Consider the following 20,423-nt stretch of genomic DNA (forward strand, 5'->3'; position numbering starts at 1 on the left):
TATCTCCCCAAAAGCAACTCGTTGATCCTGCACCAGTGTGTGAAATCAAGTCGCTGCTAACCATAATACTCATTGATTCAAATTTGTTCACAGAATCACTTTCTTCCAAAATTCTGCAGTGGTCCCTGCAGATTTGGAAACTGCAAATGTAACATCTCTATTCAAGAAAGCAGGGAGACAGAAAGCAGGAAACTATAGATCAGTTAACCCAACATGTTATTGGGAAGATGCTACAATCCATTATTAGGGAGATAGGTAGTAAGACATTTAGAGAATCCATGGGACAGCATGGTAGCATTGTGGATAGCACAATTGCTTCACAGCTTCAGGGTCCCAGGTTCGATTGCGGCTTGGATCACTGTCTGTGCGGAGTCTGCACATCCTCCCAGTGTGTGCGTGGGTTTCCTCCGGGTGCTCCGGTTTCCTCCCACAGTCCAAAGATGTGCAGGTTAGGTGGATTGGCCATGATAAATTGCCCGTAGTGTCCAAAATTGCCCTTAGTGTTGGGTGGGGTTGCTGGGTTATGGGGATAGGGTGGAGGTGTTGACCTTGGGCAGGGTACTCTTTCCAAGAGACTCGATGAGCCGAATGGCCTCCTTCTGCACTGTAAATTCTAGGATGACAAAATTAGGCATAGTCAACATGGTTTTGTGGAAGGGAAATTTGTGTTCAAAGGATGCAACAAGCAAGATGGATATAGGGATTCAGTAGAGATACTATTTGGAGTTCCAAAAAGGGATTTGATAAGGCACCACATAAAAGATTACATTAGATAATAGGTCATGGTGTTGGTGAATATCTTAGCATGGATAGAGCATTGGCTAACATGGTCATGATAAATGGATCATTTTCAAGTTGGTAAACTAACTAGTGGAGTGACACAGGGATTAATGTTGGTGCCTCAACTGTTTTTTTTAAAATAAACATTTTCTGGAGGTATTTTTGGGATAACAACACAATAAACAATGTACATGAAACTATAAACATAGTGCAAAAGCCATCTACCCCCCCCCCCCCCCCCCAGGTCCCACCTTTATTAATCCCCATTCAGAGCTAAACAACGCCCCCCCCCGCCTCCACCTTCCACTGACGATTAATTTTCCGAAGAAGTCGACGAACAGTTGCCACCTCCGAGCGAACCTCAACAGTGACCCTCTCAAGGCGACCTTGATTTTCTCCAAACAGAGAAAGCTACCCATTTCCGACAGCCAGGTCTCAGACTTCGGGAGTTTCGAGTCCCTCCAAGCTAATAGTATCGGGCTACCAGGGAAGCAAAGGCCAGAACATCTGCCTCTTTCTCCTCCTGGACTCCCGGGTCTTCTGACACCCCGAAAACCGCCACCTTTGGACTCATTGCCACCCTTGTTTTTAACACCGTGGACATGACTGAAAACCAATGGCAAAATCCCCGAAGCTGCGGACATGCCCAGAACATGTGGACACGGTTCGCTGGTCCTCCCGCACATTTTGCACACCTGTCTTCCACCCCAAAGAATCTGCTCATCCGGGCCACTGTCATGTTAGCCCGATGAACGACCTTGAATTGTATCAGGCTGAGCCTGGCACATGTTGCGGACGCGTTGACTCTACTCAATGCGTCCGCCCATAGACCATCCTCTATCTCTCCTTCCAGTTCCTCCTCCCACTTGCGCTTCAGCTCCTCGGTCTGCGTCTCCTCTGAACCCATAAGTTCCTTGTAAATGTCAGAGACGCTCCCTTCTCCTACCCATGTTCTGGAAACTACCGTGTCCTGAATCCCCCTTAGCAGTTGGAGCGGGAAGGTTGACACCCGTTTACGTAGGAAGTCTCGCAACTGCAGATACCCGAATATGTTTCCCCTCGCCAACCCAAACTTCTCCTCCAGCACCCTCATACTCAGAAAGCTCCCCTCGATAAACATATCCCCCATCCTCTCAATCCCTGCTCTCCGCCATATCCGGAACCCCCCATCCATACTTCCTGGGGCAAACCGGTGATTATAACAGATTGGGGACCAGACCGACGCTCCCTCTGCTCCCACGTCTCCTCCATTGTCCCTATACTCTCACGGTCGCCACCACCATTGGGCTGGTGGAGTAACGTGCTGGCAGGAACGGCAGAGGCGCAGTTACCAACGCCCCTAAACTGGTGCCCTTGCATGAAGCCGCCTCCATACGCTCCCATGCGGACCCCTCCCCCACCACCCACTTCCTGATCATGTCTATATTCGCTGCCCAGTAATGGTTACTAAAGTAAGCCCGCTCTCTCCCCAACTCTACTCGAGCATTACCTTCCTTACTCACGGGGTCTTGCCCGCCCAAACAAAGCCAGTGATCACTTTGTTGACCCGTTTAAAAAAGGACCGCGGAATAATGATGGGGAGACATTGAAACACGAAAATAAATCTGGGAAGGACCGTCACCTTCACCGTCTGGACCCTCCCAGCTAATGACAACAAGACTCAGCCCATCTCCGAAAATCGTCCTTCATTTGGTCTACTAGTCGGGCCAGATTTAATTTGTGCAGCCGGTCCCATTCCCGTGCCATTTGGATGCCTAGGTACCTAAAGCTTCCCCCTACTAATCTAAACAGCAGCGCCCCCAATCACCTCTCCGGTCCCTTCACCTGAACCGCAAACATCTAACTTTTCCCCATAATTAGCTTATACCCCGAAAACCTGCCGAATTCCCCTAGAATCCTCATGATTTCTTCCATCCCCTCTATCGGGATACATATAGAAGCAGGTCGTCTGCATAGAGCGAGACTATGTGCAGTCTAAAATAGTCGGACGTTGTCCTATTCGTCCGTACGCTTGCCACAGGAGCCTGATACAGCAGCCTGACCCAGTCAATAAAGCCCCGCCCAAATCAGAACAGTCCCAGTACCTCCAACAGATAATCCCATTCTATCCGATCAAAAACCTTTTCTGCATCCATTGTGATCACTACCTCCACCTCCCTACCTTCCCGGGGCATCATGATCACGTTTAACAACCTTCTTACATTGGCCACCAACTGCCTACCCATAACAAACCCCGCCTGGTCTTCCCCAATAACTTCCGGAACACAATCCTCAATCCTGGAGGACAAAATTTTGGCCAGCAGTTTGGCGTCCACATTCAACAGGGATATCGGCCTGTAGGACCCACACAGCTCCGGGTTCTTGTCCCACTTCAGAATCAGCGAAATTGTGGCCTTGCCTCCTTGAACATCCTCATCAACCCCGGCCCCAATATCCCAGAGAACATTTTATAAAACTCCACTGGGTACCCATCCGGCCCCGGGACTTTACCCGACTGCATGGCCTTCAGACCCTCCACTATCTTTTCCAACCCGATCGAGGCTCCCTGCCCTTCTACCAGTTCCCTGTCCACCGTTGGAAAATTCAGCCCCCCCCCCCCCCCCCCCCCCCAAAAAAGTGCCACATCCCCTCCAGCCCTGTAGGGAGTTCCGACCTATACAGCTTACTGTAGAATTCCCTAAACGCCTTATTCACCCCTGCTGAATCTCCGATCAGGTTCCCATCTCCATCATTTACTTTCCCTATCTCCCTGGCTGCCTCCCTCATTCTAAACTGCTGTGCAAACATTCTGCTGGCCTTCTCTCCATACTCTTAGATCGCACCCCTCACCTTTCTCAGCTGCTCCACTGCCCTCCCTGTGGTTAACAAGCCAAACTCCACCTGTAGCCTCCACTGTTTCCTTAAAAGCTCTGCCTCTGGCGTCTCCGCATACCTCTTGTCGATCTGTAGTATCTCCTTAACCAATCAGTCCGTCTCTGCCTTGTCCGCCTTCTCCCGACACACCCCTTTCGAGATCAGCTCCCCTCTGACCACTGCCTTCAGTGCTTCCCAGACCATCGTTGCTGCAATTTCCCCCGTGCCGTTGGCCTACAGGCGGACGCTGGTTACTATCTTTACTAACCTGCAGGTCAACCCAGTGCACAGCATGGTCTGAAATTGTGATCACCGAGTACCCAGTGTCCCCCACCCCTGCCAGTAAGGCCCTGCTCAAAATTAAGAAATCAATCCGGGGAGTACACTTTATGCACGTGAATTGAAGGAGAACTCCTTCACCCTCGGCTGCCCAAATCTCCATGGATCCCCTGATCTCTCTCCCCCCCCCCCCCCCCCCCAATCAGCTCCATGAACCCTTTTAGTTCCTTTGCCATTGCTGGCATCCTGCCCGTTTTTGAGTTTGACCGGTCCAAGCCAGAGTCAATAACTGTGTTGAAGTCCCCTCCCATGACCAACCTGTGCGAGTCCAGGTCCAGTATCTTCCCCAGCATCCTCTTTATAAACTCCACATCATCCCAATTTGGCACATACACATTTACTAATACCACCTGCACCCCCTCCAGCTTCCCACTGACCATAATGTACCGACCTCCCACATCCGAAACTATTCTACCCGCCTCATACGCCACCCGCTTATTGATCAGGATCGCGACCCCTCTAGTCTTTGAATCTAGACCCGAGTGAAAGACACGACTGACCCAGCCTTTAGGTGCCTCAACTGTTTATAATCCAAATTGTATTGGATGAAGAGATCAAATGTATAGTAGCCAAATTTGCTGTCACTACAAAGGTAAGTGGGAAAGCAATTTTGAAGGATGATACAATGTGCAAACGGTAGGTTAAGCAAGAAGGCAAAAATCTGATAGATGGACCATAAGGAAAAATGTGAAGTGTCATTTTAGCAGGAAGAATGGGGCTGGTTTAGCACACTGGGCTAAATCGCTGGCTTTTAAAGAGGACCAAGGCAGGCCAGCAGCACGGTTCAATTCCCGTACCAGCCAACCCGAACAGGCGCCGGAATGTGGCGACTAGGGGCTTTTCACAGTAACTTCATTGAAGCCTACTCGTGACAATAAGCGATTTTCATTTCATTTCAAAGCAGAACCTTATTTAAGTGAAGTGGGAAAGCAGGATACTGTAGTACAGTAAACATCTTTGAACAAACAATGATTGAAAAAGTCACTGAAAAATGTTGTTTGAAGGCAGAAAACATGGCAACCCAAAAAGGTGTAAAAACTCAGGATCATTCAGTAGCAAGATTAAATTGCAATATGAAAACAAGCATCTTTTAAGGTTAATCCAGTTAGTCTCCTGAAATTGGAAATGTTACCATCTTGGACTTCATTTTCAGTAACAATTAAAATGAAAAATGAGGAGTTTTGCACACTATCAGATGCTTTACCTGCTTATTTCTACTTACCATTAACTGTAAGCTTGGCTCTATTTGAGTAGGTTGAGCCAAAATTGTTAGTTATAATACACTGATATCTTCCTTCATCTGTAAATTTCACTTTCCTTAAATGAAGAACAGTAGTGTATTCCATTACTTCACCATCCTTTGCCCGAACATGTGCAAAGTTCTCAATCTCTGCATCGTGAAGAATCTCATGGTCCTTCTTCCAGGCAAATATCATTGGAAAGTTGCTACTGCTTGCTGCAGAACAAGTGAAACGTATGTCTTTGCCAAGCATAGCCATTGTTGTCTCAGGCTGAACTATGATCTGAGGCTTTGGAAAGTCATCTGAATAGTTAAACAGGAAAGATGTGAAGAAGAATTTGTCATTTACACAAGCAACATATATTGCTTTGGATTGGCCACAGAATGTTGGAGAAATAAAACACTGATATAATCAACACATAACTGATGTGTTGTGTGCTCTGGATACAGGCCACCAACACTTAAAATAGTACAACACTATTTTATTAAACTACAAACTGTTGAACATACCATTACTGTGGGTAAACACGATGTTAGATTAACTAAAGACCTGTGCCTGTCCTAACCAGCTGAATCACTCAGTACATGGTGAGAATCTGTGCTGTAAACTATAAGCTCTTGTGCTTCTGAAAGGCTGCATCCCGAAAAAGCGGGAAAACTGATGCCCCCTGTCTTTCTAGTGAGTGTGCTCTAACTGGTGATTGGCTGTGGTGTTATGCATGTTGATTGGTCCTATTGTATGTCCATCAGTGTGTGTCTCTGCACCATGATTTACTGGTGTATATTATGACACCAAGGTATATTATGACAATAACGCATTATAAAAAGGCATAACCAAGATGAACAAAAGTCTAGGATTCCAGTTTGATATTTCAAATGGGAAGAAAATCACTAACAGAATCTTAAAAGAGCCATAATATTAAGTCTACAGAATCACGGAGGAAAATTTTCAGAAAGTGGAACATTTTGATGTTTCCCCAATGATAAACTTTTCAACACAAAATAAAAGTGCCCTTCAGTCCACCAAAATTCTGGAATTAGGAAAAAAAAAGGACAATAAAGGACACTAGCTCATGACACTCCACTGACTGCAAACAAGATGTTAAGATTTTGAAAAAATATTGGAGAAGCCAGTATTATAGCTATAAAACGTGCATTGAACAATAGGTCTCAATTCAGAATTGTTTCAACTATGCACATACATCGTATGTCAGTCAATATCATACTGAACATTTTCTCAGTCGAACCATACTTTTCACATGGCATAAAAATAAAACAATTTAGATACTTTGCATAGTGCATTAAATCAACTACTTGCACTACCCAACAGACAGAGTTCTTCTGCCTTCTACTCCTACATAGCAAATATCCCATATCAGCTATAACACAGATATACTAATTACAGATGAGCAGTTTTCTACTCCGTAAAATCTAGGCATAAGTTACACCTACCACATCCTGGTACACCTCCCTGCATTTAATTCTATAATATCATTGAATGAGCTCTTACATCAGGCCAATCTTGGGGGGAAAAAATGTATTCAAATTCCACTTCAAATAAATTAAGAGATTCCTGCAGCATTTGAGTAGCAATTGAACAGTTTCTGATTTCTACAAGCGGACTACTGACATAGACATAGAACTTACAGTGCAGAAGGAAGCCATTCAGCCCATGAGTCTGCACCGGCTCTTGGAAAGAACACCCTACCTCAGCCCACACCTCCATCCTGTCCCAGTAACCCAGTCTAACCTTTTTGGACACCAAGGGCAATTTTGCATGGCCAATCTGCACATCGTTGGACTGTGGGAGGAAACTGTGGGTGGCACTCAGAGGAAACCCACGCAGAGATGGGAGAATGTGCAGTCACCCAAGCCAGGAATCGAACTTGGGACCCTGGAGCTGTGAATAAACTGTGCTAACCACTGTGCTACCATGCCACTTAACTGAAGGAAACCAACTAAGTCAGTCACAGGACAATGTCAGCTTCTAAAATAATAATTGGCACAATGACTACAGTTTCAGCAGAAATATGCCCCAAAAATATTAAAAGCTTTTTAATCACAAAAAACTTACCGCAAACAAAACTTTCTATCGGCACAATGAAGATACTTTTGCCTTTCAGTGATTCCGGGTGTGCACATGTAGCAACCACACTGGATTGGAACTCTCTTCCTATGAGCCACTGTGGCAGCCATTTTAATTGGCAGTCACATAAAAAGCTATCACTGTTCAGAGATCTGCAGAAACACACTATATATTAGTCAGGTTGAACAATATATAACCATGTAATAAAATTCCAAAAAATAACCAGCATGGAGGTCATGACTAATGGAGCAACCTTAATACCTGGAATTCATTGCTTTTAATGCGAAGCTAAATATTATTTTAAGTGACCGAGATGATCAACAGATCTTCCAAATTAAAGTTTGTGCATTCATGTAGGGTATGGTCAGCCAGCATCTATAGCATAAAGCATTGGCTATCATGGACAAATTAGTAAGCACTAATGCATGGGTTAATTAATGGCTAACCATAACTGGTTAAAAGTGTGTCACGTTCAACAAATTTTATTAATGGTTTGAATTGATCGAAGTAGAGGAAATGCAGTAAATGTGGTGTAAATGGATTTTCAGAATATACTCAATAAATAAGGTGTCCAAGAAGCACCTTAAAGATCAGGCAAGGGCAGCATGGTGGTGCAATGGGTAGTACTGCTGCCTCATGGCACCGAGGACCCAGGTTCGATCCCAGCGCCGGGTCACTGTTCATGTGGAGTTTGCACTCTCCCAGTGTCTGTATGGGTTTCACCCCCACAACCCAAAAATATGTGCAGGGGAGGTGAATTGGTCATGCTGATTGGCCCTTAATTGGAAAACAAATGTGGGTCCTCTAAATTTATATTTAAACATTTTTTTATTTTTTATTTTTTTTAAAAAGACCAGGCATGTCATAAAGGGTGAAATGCAGCAATGTACATTTAACGGTTCATAGATGTTTACAGCACAGGAGGCCATTCAGCCCATTGGGTCCAGGATCCCCATTATCCACTTTGCTTGTTACATCTTTGAAGAACTCAAGCAAATTAGTCAAACATCATTTGCCGTTCCTAAAATCACGCTGATTCTGATGGATAGCACTTTGGCTTTCCAAATGTCCTTATATTACGTCCTTGACTCTAACAATTTTCCAACAACAGCTGTTAAGCTAACTGGTCTGAACATCTGAAAAGACTGTATATAAAAAGGTTGAATTTTCCAAGCAACTGACTACTGAACACAAATTAAACTAGAAACGTTTTCCATGTCTCTTTTGAGTTAACTTTCACTTATTTAAAAACTAAATTTTCAGTTGCCAAATAAAATACTGGTAAAAAAAAATTTGTGATAAGCATATTTTCAGTGATATCAATAAAACTGCCCTAGATTACCACTTCTAAATTCATTAAATAATCCTATTTATGGCAAATGCCGTAAAAAAAATAACACGGTACAATTCTGTCTAAATGTGCCAATGATGAAATACCATGTTTAGTAGTATGCAAATAAGTGAGCATGAACCTGAACAAAATATTCAATTCAGTTTTGCACCTGACCCAAAAGCAAGAAATCCACCCACAAACATCGCTATTTCAAAATGTAATTTGTTTCTATCCACTGGGTTACTTCTACTTAAAACAGACTTCAAACACAAGTTGGAATGATGCATTTTTGTTACTTACAGTTCTTTCAAACTCTTCATTTTGGTAAACGCTTCTCCTTGGATAGACCGGATCATATTATTTGCCAGATTTCTAGAAAAGGATAAGCCGGTGGTTTATGGCACACTTCTTCAAAAGCCCATAGGTATGATAGCTAATTTGTTCATAAAATAGTTTCTGCAAACTAATCCAACATATATACAGTCCACCGCTGCATGCCATCTTGACATCTACCCGTTACATTTTAGCTGAAGAGATATTTAATCATTATTACAAGCATTTCAACAATTTATTTTGCAAGGTTAAGAAAAGGAATCTCGAGTTAATCTATACCTGGAGCCATTAAAGACGTTTCATCACATTGACCATTGGACAAAACTATATAAATACCATTTTAAAAACACTAAAATCCCTGTTGAATGTAATTCCACCCAATATTGATGTCCTAATGGGAATAAGGCGAGTCTAAAGGGAAAGGTACTGTTTTAAGTTATAAAAAGTATATCATTCCAAATTAGTTTAGATAAGGTCACAAATGCAACCATTTTAACTTGACTATATCTGCCTAATTTAAACAATATTTAATATATATATATATATATATATATATATATATATATATACCCAGGGGTTTATATATATCTTGCTAGGAGTGTTCCGATGCAGGGAATATATAGTATTTCACAAGGTACATCTACACCTCAACAGTTCCAGTTTATGGTCTATTCAAAACAGCAATAGCAGACAGTCTGGCAAGACTACGAAGGATTTCTTGGGAGTCAGGAAAATATCTCATTTTGAATTTAATTTTTTTCATCCAAATAAAACTTATGAAATTAGTTACCAAAAAACTGATATTAATGGGAAGGAAGTGTGTATTAAATTTAGAGTTATCTGGAGCCAGGAGTTTTCCTTTAATGTCTTACGGGCAAAATAAAAATAGAGCCAAAGTTTAGGCTGTAGTATGGAGGAAGCAGATGGCCTCAGCAAATGCAACTTCTTCTCAGTTTACAAAGAAGCTATTAAATTGCTAGCAGTCTACTAAAGCAGCCACTCTTGGCAGACTGCTAATTCAGTGAAGTGTATTGTGGGATACTCACAGGTGTTCAAGGGCCTCCAGTCCTACGAATGCCTTTTTGGCTATGGATTTGATCTTGTTTCCAAACAGTGTTCTGCAGTTTCCAAACACATACAGGAGATAAATGGAAAGAGTGCAAGCACAAATAGTTCAGCAAAATCAGATAAAGAAATTATATGAGCAGGAAATCTGAACTGTTCCCAGATTAAAATGAAAATTTAGCACTGGGATCTGCTGCCTTGAAAAAAGTCTCGAGAATTCATGAATTGCAAGACGACAAAATTACATGGCTCACATTGAATTATATCCTAAAGTAACAAAAAATATCAGCTTGCTAAAATAAAAAAAATCTGTCCAATAATCAGTAACAAATAACGAGTAACATTGACTGTGCTGACAGTTGCAGCCTTCAGCATTACACTGGACAGAATTCTTATAATAGTTCAAAAACCCTCCAGCCAAATCCACTTGCATTTACTTCCTGCCCTTGCATGCATTTCTGAAACATCCCAGAAACACCAAACTCACAAGCTGACTACATCCTAAAACGGTCAATACAAAGCTAGACGTTGCCTTCCCTATGGAGATATACTTTGTTCACATCTGTTAAATTCACAATGGACATCTGTTAAATTCACAATTGTGAAGATTCTCTCAGAAATGTTGTCAATAGTAAATTTTTTTTAATTCCGAGCTATAGAGAGTTTTGTGTGTAGCCACCTGGGGTGGCCACATCCCGATTCCAAAATGGACATTCGCAAAGAGTACAGGGAAAAATGGACAGCACTAGGAAAACAAGCAGGTACAAGGTTTCCTGTGGATTGGAACTTGCAGAGACCAGACAGAACTGAAACTACAAGCCATTAGCATAGTAATGAGCTATCTCCGGGGACAAAAGAGAAACATTTAAACAATCGGTACCAGGGCAGACTCCCCGGCGCCAGTGGAGACTAAAATAAAGGCAGGCCAACGGTTACGTAGGGCCCACCCAGAGATAGAGGAACAACCCCGTTATTGGAGAGAATCGATACAAACGATTGGGACATGGTCCAAGTAATTGGGACCAAGTCCAGGGTCCGCCCAGCAGGGTGCAAAACCCTTTATGGTATAAAACAGAGTCCCCAAGGTCAGAACGCTCTCTGAAGAACTCTTGAACTCTCCATCTTCACCTTGGCATTTGGCTCTCAGTGACGAGAGGCCCGCCAAGCAAGTCTAAGGTCAATACACGCTACGAGATTGGCGCTCCTAGCTACTATTCTATACCAGTTCGAAGCCAGCAGAATCAGAACCGGACAACGGCCATTGTCCCTCTGACTGAGTGGGCGCCCGAAGCTAAGTATAGGCTTTTAGTAGTAGTTGTAGTTTAGCGAGTAGAGTTTGTGCATGAGTAATAATTGACTGTGTGTGTAAATAAATGTGCATGGATTTCAAACTTACTAACTGGTGTATTGAGTTATTGATCAGTACTTGGCTTTGAACCCTGTGGTGACCTGGTGACTCTTGAGCAAAGGTAATTAAAACAGAGCAAATTAAGGAAAAGCATAACGAGCAACATGTGTGTGAAGCAGAGTCACGCAAACCAGAAAAATACTCAGTTGGCTGATTAAAGTAGGATCGTGTGCGATAGACATGCATAATCTTTTATATAAATATATGCATTTTTGTGTTAAGGTAGAATAGTTAGTTTCACTTTTATATTTTTTTAATGAGTCTTGGTGCCTAGATGTTTGAGTGACTTGTGGCTGAATATAATATATCCACACATACATTTTAATGAGGGTTTAATACTCCTGAAGCTAAAAGAGAGATGTTTGAAGTTTAGCGATTTTGGAAGAAACAAAGTAGAAAAAAAAACTGGGATGTTACCTCGAGACCATGGTCAAGTGACAGAGAAAAAAGTTCAGTGCGTGTCAAAGAACAAAGAGAACAAAGAACAAAGGCCCTCCAAGCCAGTACCGGTCATGATACCAACCTTTGCCAAAACCCTCAGTACTTCCTTGAGCGGTATCCCTCTATACCCATCCTATCCACGTGTTTGTCGAGATGTCTTTTGAATGCCGTTAATGTATCTGCTTCCGCAACCTCCCCTGGCTATGCGTTCCAGGCACTCACCACCCTCTGCATAAAAAAATCTGCCTCACACATCTCCTCTAAACTTTGCCCCACAGACCTTAAACCTATGCCCCCTGGTGACTGACCATCTCCACCCTGGGAAAGAGTGCCTGCACATCCACTCTATCCATGCCCCTCATAATCTTGCAGACCTCTCATCGGGTCACCCCTCAACCTCCAACTTTCTAATGAAAATAGTTCGAGTCCATTCAGCCTCTTCACATAGCTAACACCCTGCAGACCAGGCAACATCCTGGTAAAGCCCCTCTGCACCCTCTCAAGTCAGTGAAGACAGATTTCCAGCTCGGAGATAACAAAAACTACAAGGATACTGGAAGTTTAGGAACTAATTTTTGCTCTGTAGTTGAAGTAATAATGAGTTTAGAGCAGGGGTGGGCAAACTACGGCCCGCATGCGGCCCGCCAAAGGTCTTTATGCGGCCCACCAAGTCATTAAAAAATTTTTTTTAAAGTTTTTATTTTTTTTTTATTTTTACATTTTTTATTATTTTTTTTAAGGTTAATGGGGGGGGGGGGGGGGGGGGGGGCTGTTGGGTTACTTACTGGTATAGGGTGGATACGTTGACTTGAGTAGGGTGATCATTGCTCGGCACAACGTCGAGGGCCGAAGGGCCTGTTCTGTGCTGTACTGTTCTATGTCCTATATGAGGCGCCCAGAATCATAACCTGGTGAAGTAATTATTTTACTTAATATACTATGCGGCCCTTTAAAATTGTGAATTTCTGAATGTGGCCCTTGCACGGAAAAGTTTGCCCACCCCTGGTTTAGAGTGTAGGTTTGGGTGTCTCAAGAAGAGGTACAATTGGAGTGAGAAGCATAAAATGAACACTCAAGAATCCACTGGAAAGAAAATAATCTGCAAATGTGCCAACCGCAAGCAAGGAGCCTGTAAAGTGTTCATATGCCTGTAAAGAGATCACTGGGTAAAGGAAAAAATGGGAAATTGAATCGTGTTTGTGTTGAGATTTTTCCAACCTTTTAATCTGATATAATATAGTTCATTTTTATTGTTTTAATAAATACTTTATTCTGAATGTTAAAGGCTCATCAGCAGAGCCATGAATTTGTTCAATAACTTTCCTCCATGATTTCTTAAGAATAGGATCTATAAAGCCAAGTTTCACTTTGTGATCGAACTGATAAATGTGCTAGATTCTGCAGACAGAGTGTCCTCGATCAGGGAAGGGAAGATTTATTTTGAAGGTCTTCCAGTTTATCCATTCCAGACTGGTACCCAATGAACTCTACGGAAAAGTGTATGCATGTGAATAATCGAGGGTCTCTTAAATTTGTTCATATCACGTGGGTGGCAAGGCCAGCGTGTAGTGTGCATCCCAAAGTCCACGTGATGCAAGTACACCCACAATGCTGATACAGGATTTTGACCCAGCAACATGAAATGGCTTTGCATTTCCAAGTCAGGATGGTGTGCAACTTGGGAGGGAAACTTGCAGGTTGGTGTTACCATGCTGCTTTTACCCTTCTTCTAGGCGCGAGGTCACAGGTTTGGAAAGTGCTGTTGCAAGAGCCTTAGCAAGTTGCTGCTTTTAGACGGAATATATTGCTGCCACTAGTTCACCAGCATGTTCAAGGTGGATGAAGAGCAAATCAAGTTGGCAGTTGTCCTGGATGATGTTGAGCTTTTTGAATGCGGTTGGAGCTGTACTCATCCAAGCAAATGAGGCATACACCATCATACTGCTCACCCAGGCCTTGTAGATGGTAGATAGACTTTGGGGAGTCAGGCTTAGGAGAGTCCCAGGCTTAGGGGTTTCAGCAATTCAGTCTTTGAATCTTACGGGGAAATGGTTAGACTCTTTCCTGTTGAAGATGGTCATAAACTGGACCTTGTATGACACAAATGATACTTACCACTTATCAACCCAAGACCGAATGTCATTCAGGTCTTGCTGCACGCGAGTAGATTGCTTTATGATCCAATTGGTTGCAAATGGAACTGAATGCTGCAATTATCAGCAAATTTCTAACATCATGATGAAGGAGACTGTCACCAAAAGTAGCTGAAACATGGGAGCACCTAGAACACTGCTCAAAGGAATTCTTGCAATGATGTCCTGGGGCCCAAGTTGATAGCTTCCAACAGCCACAACAATCTTCCATTGTGCTAGGTATGATGCCAACCAGCAAATTATGTTAAGATCTAGCTTGCCAGTACTGACACATGGAAAACTTGTGAAAAATGTCCAGTTGGACAAGTGCTTTCCATAGAGCTACATCCAATCATGCATCAGTAGCTTTTTTGCACAGATCATTCATAAAATAATTTGTACCAGAAGTAATCCAAGCACAAATATCTAGTGACATACGAATTGAAAAGTGGACACAGTCCCAGAGGACCATAGGCTGCTCTGTCCTTTAAGAGAGCAGACTGGTGGCAATTTAACCTGAGGGTCACCACACGTCAGGCGAGGGACAAGGTTGAGAGGGCAGGGCCTTCATGGATAACCTCAGCCAGTATAGGAATTTAAACCGCGCTGTTGACATCACTCCATATCACAGACCAACCGTTGAGCCAACTGAGCTAACCAACTAACAGCATATGCCATCATCTTCAAAACAATAAAATCTTACTCATTTTGTAACTCATCTATAAGTGGAACACCAAAGATTTAGCAATGTAAAGCAATAAGCAAACAAACTTTCATTTATAAAAGCTTCATTAGGATGTATGCAAGTATTTAATAATACTTCCACTAATTTACAGAGACGGTGATGTAATGGTTGTGTCACTGGACTAGTCGTCAACTGCCAAGGCGCCATGGTCCAGAATTCTCTGTCTAATCTTCTCTGCTTCTTTCGTCCTTTAAGATGTTTATTAAAACCTACCTCTCTGGCCTATCTGCTCTATTATCTCATACGGCTCGGTGTCAAATCTTGTTTAATAATGCTCTTGTGCAGCACCTTGGGACATTTTACCATTTTTTAAAGGTGCTATATAAACACAAGTTGCTTTATCATACAGATAAGTACCACGATCAATAGTTTATGATGGCTTACGAGATTTTTCCCTTTTCTTCTTGTTATACTGTAGGCACAAATGCTAATCCATGGTATAAGCATCTTGATGACGGTTAGTATTGTCATTTGTGTCACACCTACACTCTGGTGTATTAAAACCCATTTTCCCTCTAAGCCCTGCAGTCGTGTGGAATCCCAGCAGCCTTGATGGTCTTGTACAATGATGGAGTGAGCATGGCTGCGCAAAAAAAATTTAAAGGGATCATGTAAAATAACTAAATTTTAAAGTAAACATTAAGACACCAATAAAAAAGGCAACAATAAGAATCAAGCTCAGTATGACCAAAGCTCATACTAGTTCTCAAAATTATTTTAAAAAGCTTTCCCCACAGTTTACAGTAGAATTAATAGTTTGTGTCAATGTGGGTTTATTTATGAAATGAAATGAAAATGAAAATGAAAATCGCTTATTGTCACGAGTAGGCTTCAATGAAGTTACTGTGAAAAGCCCCTAGTCGCCACATTCCGGCGCCTGTCCGGGGAGGCTGGTACGGGAATCGAACCGTGCTACTGGCCTGCTTTAAAAGCCAGCGATTTAGCTTTGTGAGCTAAACCATGAATATCTGGAGTTTACTTGATTTCCAGGATTCCATAACTTTGAAAATATTCATATAACTATAATATTCAAGTATAGCACGTCACATCTTCGGAACTGAACAGCTAATTTGAAGCCATTGCAGCTCATCACTTTCTTGATTAAGATTTCCTGCATTAAGATGAGCTTAATTCCCAAAGTTCCTATTCAAAGCTCAAGCAGAAGAACAATGGTTGTAAAAGAATAACCTTTTTATGTATGCAGTTTAGCTGACTTCAAAAGATAAGATACTCACAGCTTGCTCAGACTATCCAAGCCAGCAAAGGCCCCATTTGTATCTTCTATTATTCCTGAAATTTCATTATTGTCCAGTTCCCTGAAGGGAAGAAAAAGAACAAAGTGCAATCAATTTTCCAGTCTCGCTCATTTACATTAAGATAAAGAGGTAGAGGAAAGTAATTATTTGGTTCACATTACACACACCTATGCACACCAAAAGACAACTATCTTATGATATTATTCTGAACAAATCTAACATCTCCATAACAAAGTCCTTTTAAAATTGTTGATCATTATTATTGTAGAAATTATCACTGTTCTTGAGATCTAATATTTTCTGCAAGATAAAACAGCTATTATCATGAGATTAAAGTAGACTGTTAAACAGACTAAAATTTACCCAGTTTTGAATTTCTGCAGGACATGTTTTTTTTTTAATTATTGTAATAATTTCTTTATGGATGGCATGGTAGCACAAGTGGTTAGCACTGTTGCTTCACAATTCCAGGGCCCCAGGTTCGATTCCCGGCTTGTGTCTCCGTCTGTGCAGAATCTGCGAGTTCTCCCTGTGTCTGCGTGGGTTTCCTCCGGGTGCTCCGGTTTCCGCCCACAGTCCAACAATGTGCAGGTTAGGCGGATTGACCATGCTAAATTGCCCTTGGTGTCCAAAAAGGGTAGGTGGGGTTACTGGAATAAAATGGAGGTGTGGGCTTAAACAGGGTGCTCTTTCCAAGGGCCGGTGCATACCTGATGGGCCGAATGGCCTCCTTCTGCGCCGAAAATTCTATGACTATTTCACCCCTTCATATTTCAAACTAAAATGCACAGGATCCAATGGTTTGAAAATCACAGTAAATCAACGTGGTCAGCAAAATGCAAAGCAGTTTGTTGGAAATGGAATGGTGTACCTCTAATTCTTCTAATACTATAACATTAGCTGGGCTTTCTAAGTAAAAATAACAATCTGTTACTCCTGTTTCAGCCTCTTACACTCAGTTGCTCCAATGCAATTGCAGATCAAAGGCACCACCTAAAGTACTAAGTATTTGAAGGCCAATGCATCTACAAAATGTATTTTTCTGCATCATGGAATATAAACAAAAGCAAGGAGTACTTATTTTCCTACTACCCTCTGATGCATACAGTAAAGGTTATCAAAAACGACCAGGGAGATACATTATTCAGTCTCTTTCACTTGGGCAACAACATCTGGCACCCATACATTTGCAACAGTATACGGAAACCCTGAAGTTGCTATCTGATTTACCCTGCACCTCTCTAAGCTCTGCTGTATAGTACTTTGCTGATAATTTCAACTTTGAAATACATGCCTGGATGCGAGGTTATAGTATTTACTCACTGGATCTCGCTAAACACACCAGAAAAAAGATTTGGGACCTGTCTATTCAGGTGTAAATGGTATTTTTAACAGCACGGTCAGTCTTAATTAACTCTAACAAATGTAGAGTCTCATTCCTTCAGATTTAAAAATAAAATGCTCGGTCTCATTGCTACCTTTTTTTTGATTTTATATTAATTAAATTTTCTAATTTGAACTCCCTAGTTTAAGACTCAGTGCACAGAATTTTCATTTGGCTGTCGAGATGCAACTGCAGGCAGCCGATGAGGTGCCTGCACTCCAATTTGCTTAAAAAAGATCCTCCCTACTTACTTGGCCACTTCCTTTCACAGTCCTGCCACCAGCATCTCTGGATTCCTGACCCACAATTCATCACACTGTTGGGATCAGGGCCATGGAAGAAAAAAATCCACCCTTGAGAATTCTTATATCTGATTGGTTGAAGCGATATACTGTTGCTCACCCTGTTCATATAGGTCCCAATCCCCTTGAGAGAGCAAAGTGCAGTTACAGATAACCAATGCCAGCTAATTACTCCTTCAAGGCCCTTGAAAGGTCTGTGGAGAGCTGCAAGCATAACGAATGGCAAATGCTATTCATTAAACACCATCATCTCCTCTCTCACCACACAGATCTGTTAGGAAATACTATAAATGCCAACAAGAATCACACTATCATTTAAAAGGATCTGAAAACTACATTTCCAGTTAACAATCTTACTCTAGGTCAATTATATATGGGTTTCAAAACAGAATATGTAGCTTTGAAATCCTTTAAATGGCAATTTTGCTATGGAAACCAGATTTAGAAAATTAGATTAATATATCTATATTTTGAAAGCTTGAAGAACACAAGAGCAGTGTCATTCATTAAATGGTACAGAAAATTTGATCCATACGATTCCTAGTTACTTCGAATCCAAAATATCGCACCTTCAAAAAGGTGCCAAATTACATTCCCAAGATTAGGATGTAAGCCAATAATAATCATGGCTAGGCTGTTAAAGAATTCAGAGTTACTAGGTTTCCCCACTGCCTTTTTAGTTTCTTTTTTACAGTCACTCGGGAAAGAAACATTTTGCACTCAGTGTCGGCAACCCTTATGGCCAATTCCTCTTAAGGCTTGTAAGCATTGCTGGTGTTTCTAAAATTATGATTCTATTTCTCCAACTTCTTGACAGAACAGGACTTCCTCTTCACAAAGGTAGTGTACAATTGAAGAGAGATTCAGAACATCTGAAGTGGTTCAATTTCCAAATTCAATACATCAGTGTAAATGCTCAAATTCCCTTGAAACCTGCACCAAGCTGGAAGCTGTATGTTTTCTCAGAAAACATTTCCAGGCACCTGACATGAAATTGTACTTATTTGTGCATCAAGTAACCATTTTGCCACAAGCAACCAATTTCTGGGAATTCTTCCTTTGCATACAAGATCTGTTACTCGTGGAGCAATTGCCCCCATATCAGTAGTACACAAGTACTTTTTAAAAGATTTCAAAGTTCAAGATTTCCCAGCCATAATCTCTTAAAATAAAAGCAAGATACGCTGCAGGCAAAATAAACCAATAAAAACATTTATATTTTTAAAAATACGCTACAGGCTCAAAACATTGACTCAGCAGGTCTGGCAACATCTGTACATAGAGAGTTTTTCTAGCATTGGTTTTGGTCCATAATGTCTAACTTGCCTGGGCATTCAAAAAGCAAGGTTTCAAGAATCAGACATGATACCAAGAAAATGAATAAGGCTTCTCCCTGGTCCATAAAGAAAGCAGAGAATCTATATTTATCCCTTTATTTGTATAACTGACTGGCCTACTTCCATCAGAGCAGAAGCTTTTGTTTCTTTTGTAGGGTTTGAGGCTATTATCCTTCCCAATACAGGTTATAAATATACAAACTATTACCAATAAAGGGTAAATTTAAAAGGAAAAGGGACAACCAGAGCAGCACGGTGGCGCAGTGGCAGCACTGCAGTCTCACGGCGCCGAGGTCCCAGGTTCGATCCCGTCTCTGGGTCACTGTCCGTGTGGAGTTTGCACATTCTTCCCGTGTTTGCGTGGGTTTCTGCCCCACAACCCAAAGATGTGAAAAGTAGGTGGATTGAACCTGCTAAATTGCCCCTTAACTGGAAAATGAATTGGGTACTCTAAATTTATTTTTAAAAAGGGAAAGGGACACCCATCACCGTCAAATTAGGCATGCTACTTTGAAATTAATCCTTTAAGGAATGCAGAGTTTCTCTACTATTGCCAAATAAGTTTAATTTTGACTGAAATAATTCTCCAAATAGACTGCTTCAAAAAGTCCAGTAGTGTTGGAATAGAAAGGCAGTGAGTAATAATTGGCCTTACACTTGTCTATCAACAGGAAAAAAAAGTCAAAAATCATTGCTTTGGGTGCCATTTGGAAACTGAAAAATACAAGTACCAAAATTATGATTTTAGAATTGAACAGTTTATAGCTGTTGTAGGAACCGAATTATCCATCCACTTGTTACTTTAAATGTAATAATAAATTGGATTGGAAAGATGGTCAGGAGATTCCACTTTTAAAAACTTTTTTTCAAGGATATGATAATAGAGGATTTTTTAAAAAAACTGTCAAGCTCAACTGTCGGACTCAAGTTGAAGTCCAAGAATATCAAAGGAAGAGAGAAATTGAGGGAATTATTTTCAGTGCAAATATATGCATTGGATTGCCAGAATGCAAGAGGGAGATGGTGGGAAATTACAGGCCAGTTAGTTGTAAGAAAATTGTTAGAAGCTATTAAATAAGTTAGAGTAGGGCACTTGGATTAAATTCAAGCAGAGTCAACATAGCTTTATGAAAGGGAAATCATGTTTAACAAACTTATTGAAGTCTTTGAGAAAGTAACCTGTGCTATTGATGAAGGGAAACTAGTGAATGGGCTGTACTTGGATTTCTACAAGGCGTTTGATGAAGTGCCACATTAAAGGCTATTATGGAAAATAAAAGCTCATGTTATTGAGGATAACATTTTAGCATGGATAGAAGATTGACCGAAACCGAGATAGGTCTTTTTCAGGTTGGCAAGTTGTAGTGAGTGGTATACCACAGGGATCAG

General features: G+C 41.5%; 1 protein-coding gene across 2 annotated transcripts in view; it reads right to left on the bottom strand.

Annotated features, from left to right (window-relative positions):
• Positions 1–20,423, bottom strand: part of lrig1 (leucine-rich repeats and immunoglobulin-like domains 1) — a 155,102-nt gene that overhangs the window by 12,618 nt on the left and 122,061 nt on the right. For both annotated transcript variants that reach the window (XM_038810593.1, XM_038810594.1), the window contains exons 9-13: positions 15,991–16,071; positions 10,011–10,082; positions 8,932–9,003; positions 7,287–7,450; positions 5,195–5,515 (exon numbers count right to left, since the gene is read on the bottom strand). In XM_038810593.1, the coding sequence (XP_038666521.1) occupies positions 5,195–5,515; positions 7,287–7,450; positions 8,932–9,003; positions 10,011–10,082; positions 15,991–16,071 (710 nt within the window). The remainder of the gene's footprint in view (positions 1–5,194; positions 5,516–7,286; positions 7,451–8,931; positions 9,004–10,010; positions 10,083–15,990; positions 16,072–20,423) is intronic.

This window comes from Scyliorhinus canicula, chromosome 11 (genome assembly GCF_902713615.1).
Source record: "Scyliorhinus canicula chromosome 11, sScyCan1.1, whole genome shotgun sequence".
NCBI classification, from domain to species: domain Eukaryota; kingdom Metazoa; phylum Chordata; class Chondrichthyes; order Carcharhiniformes; family Scyliorhinidae; genus Scyliorhinus; species Scyliorhinus canicula.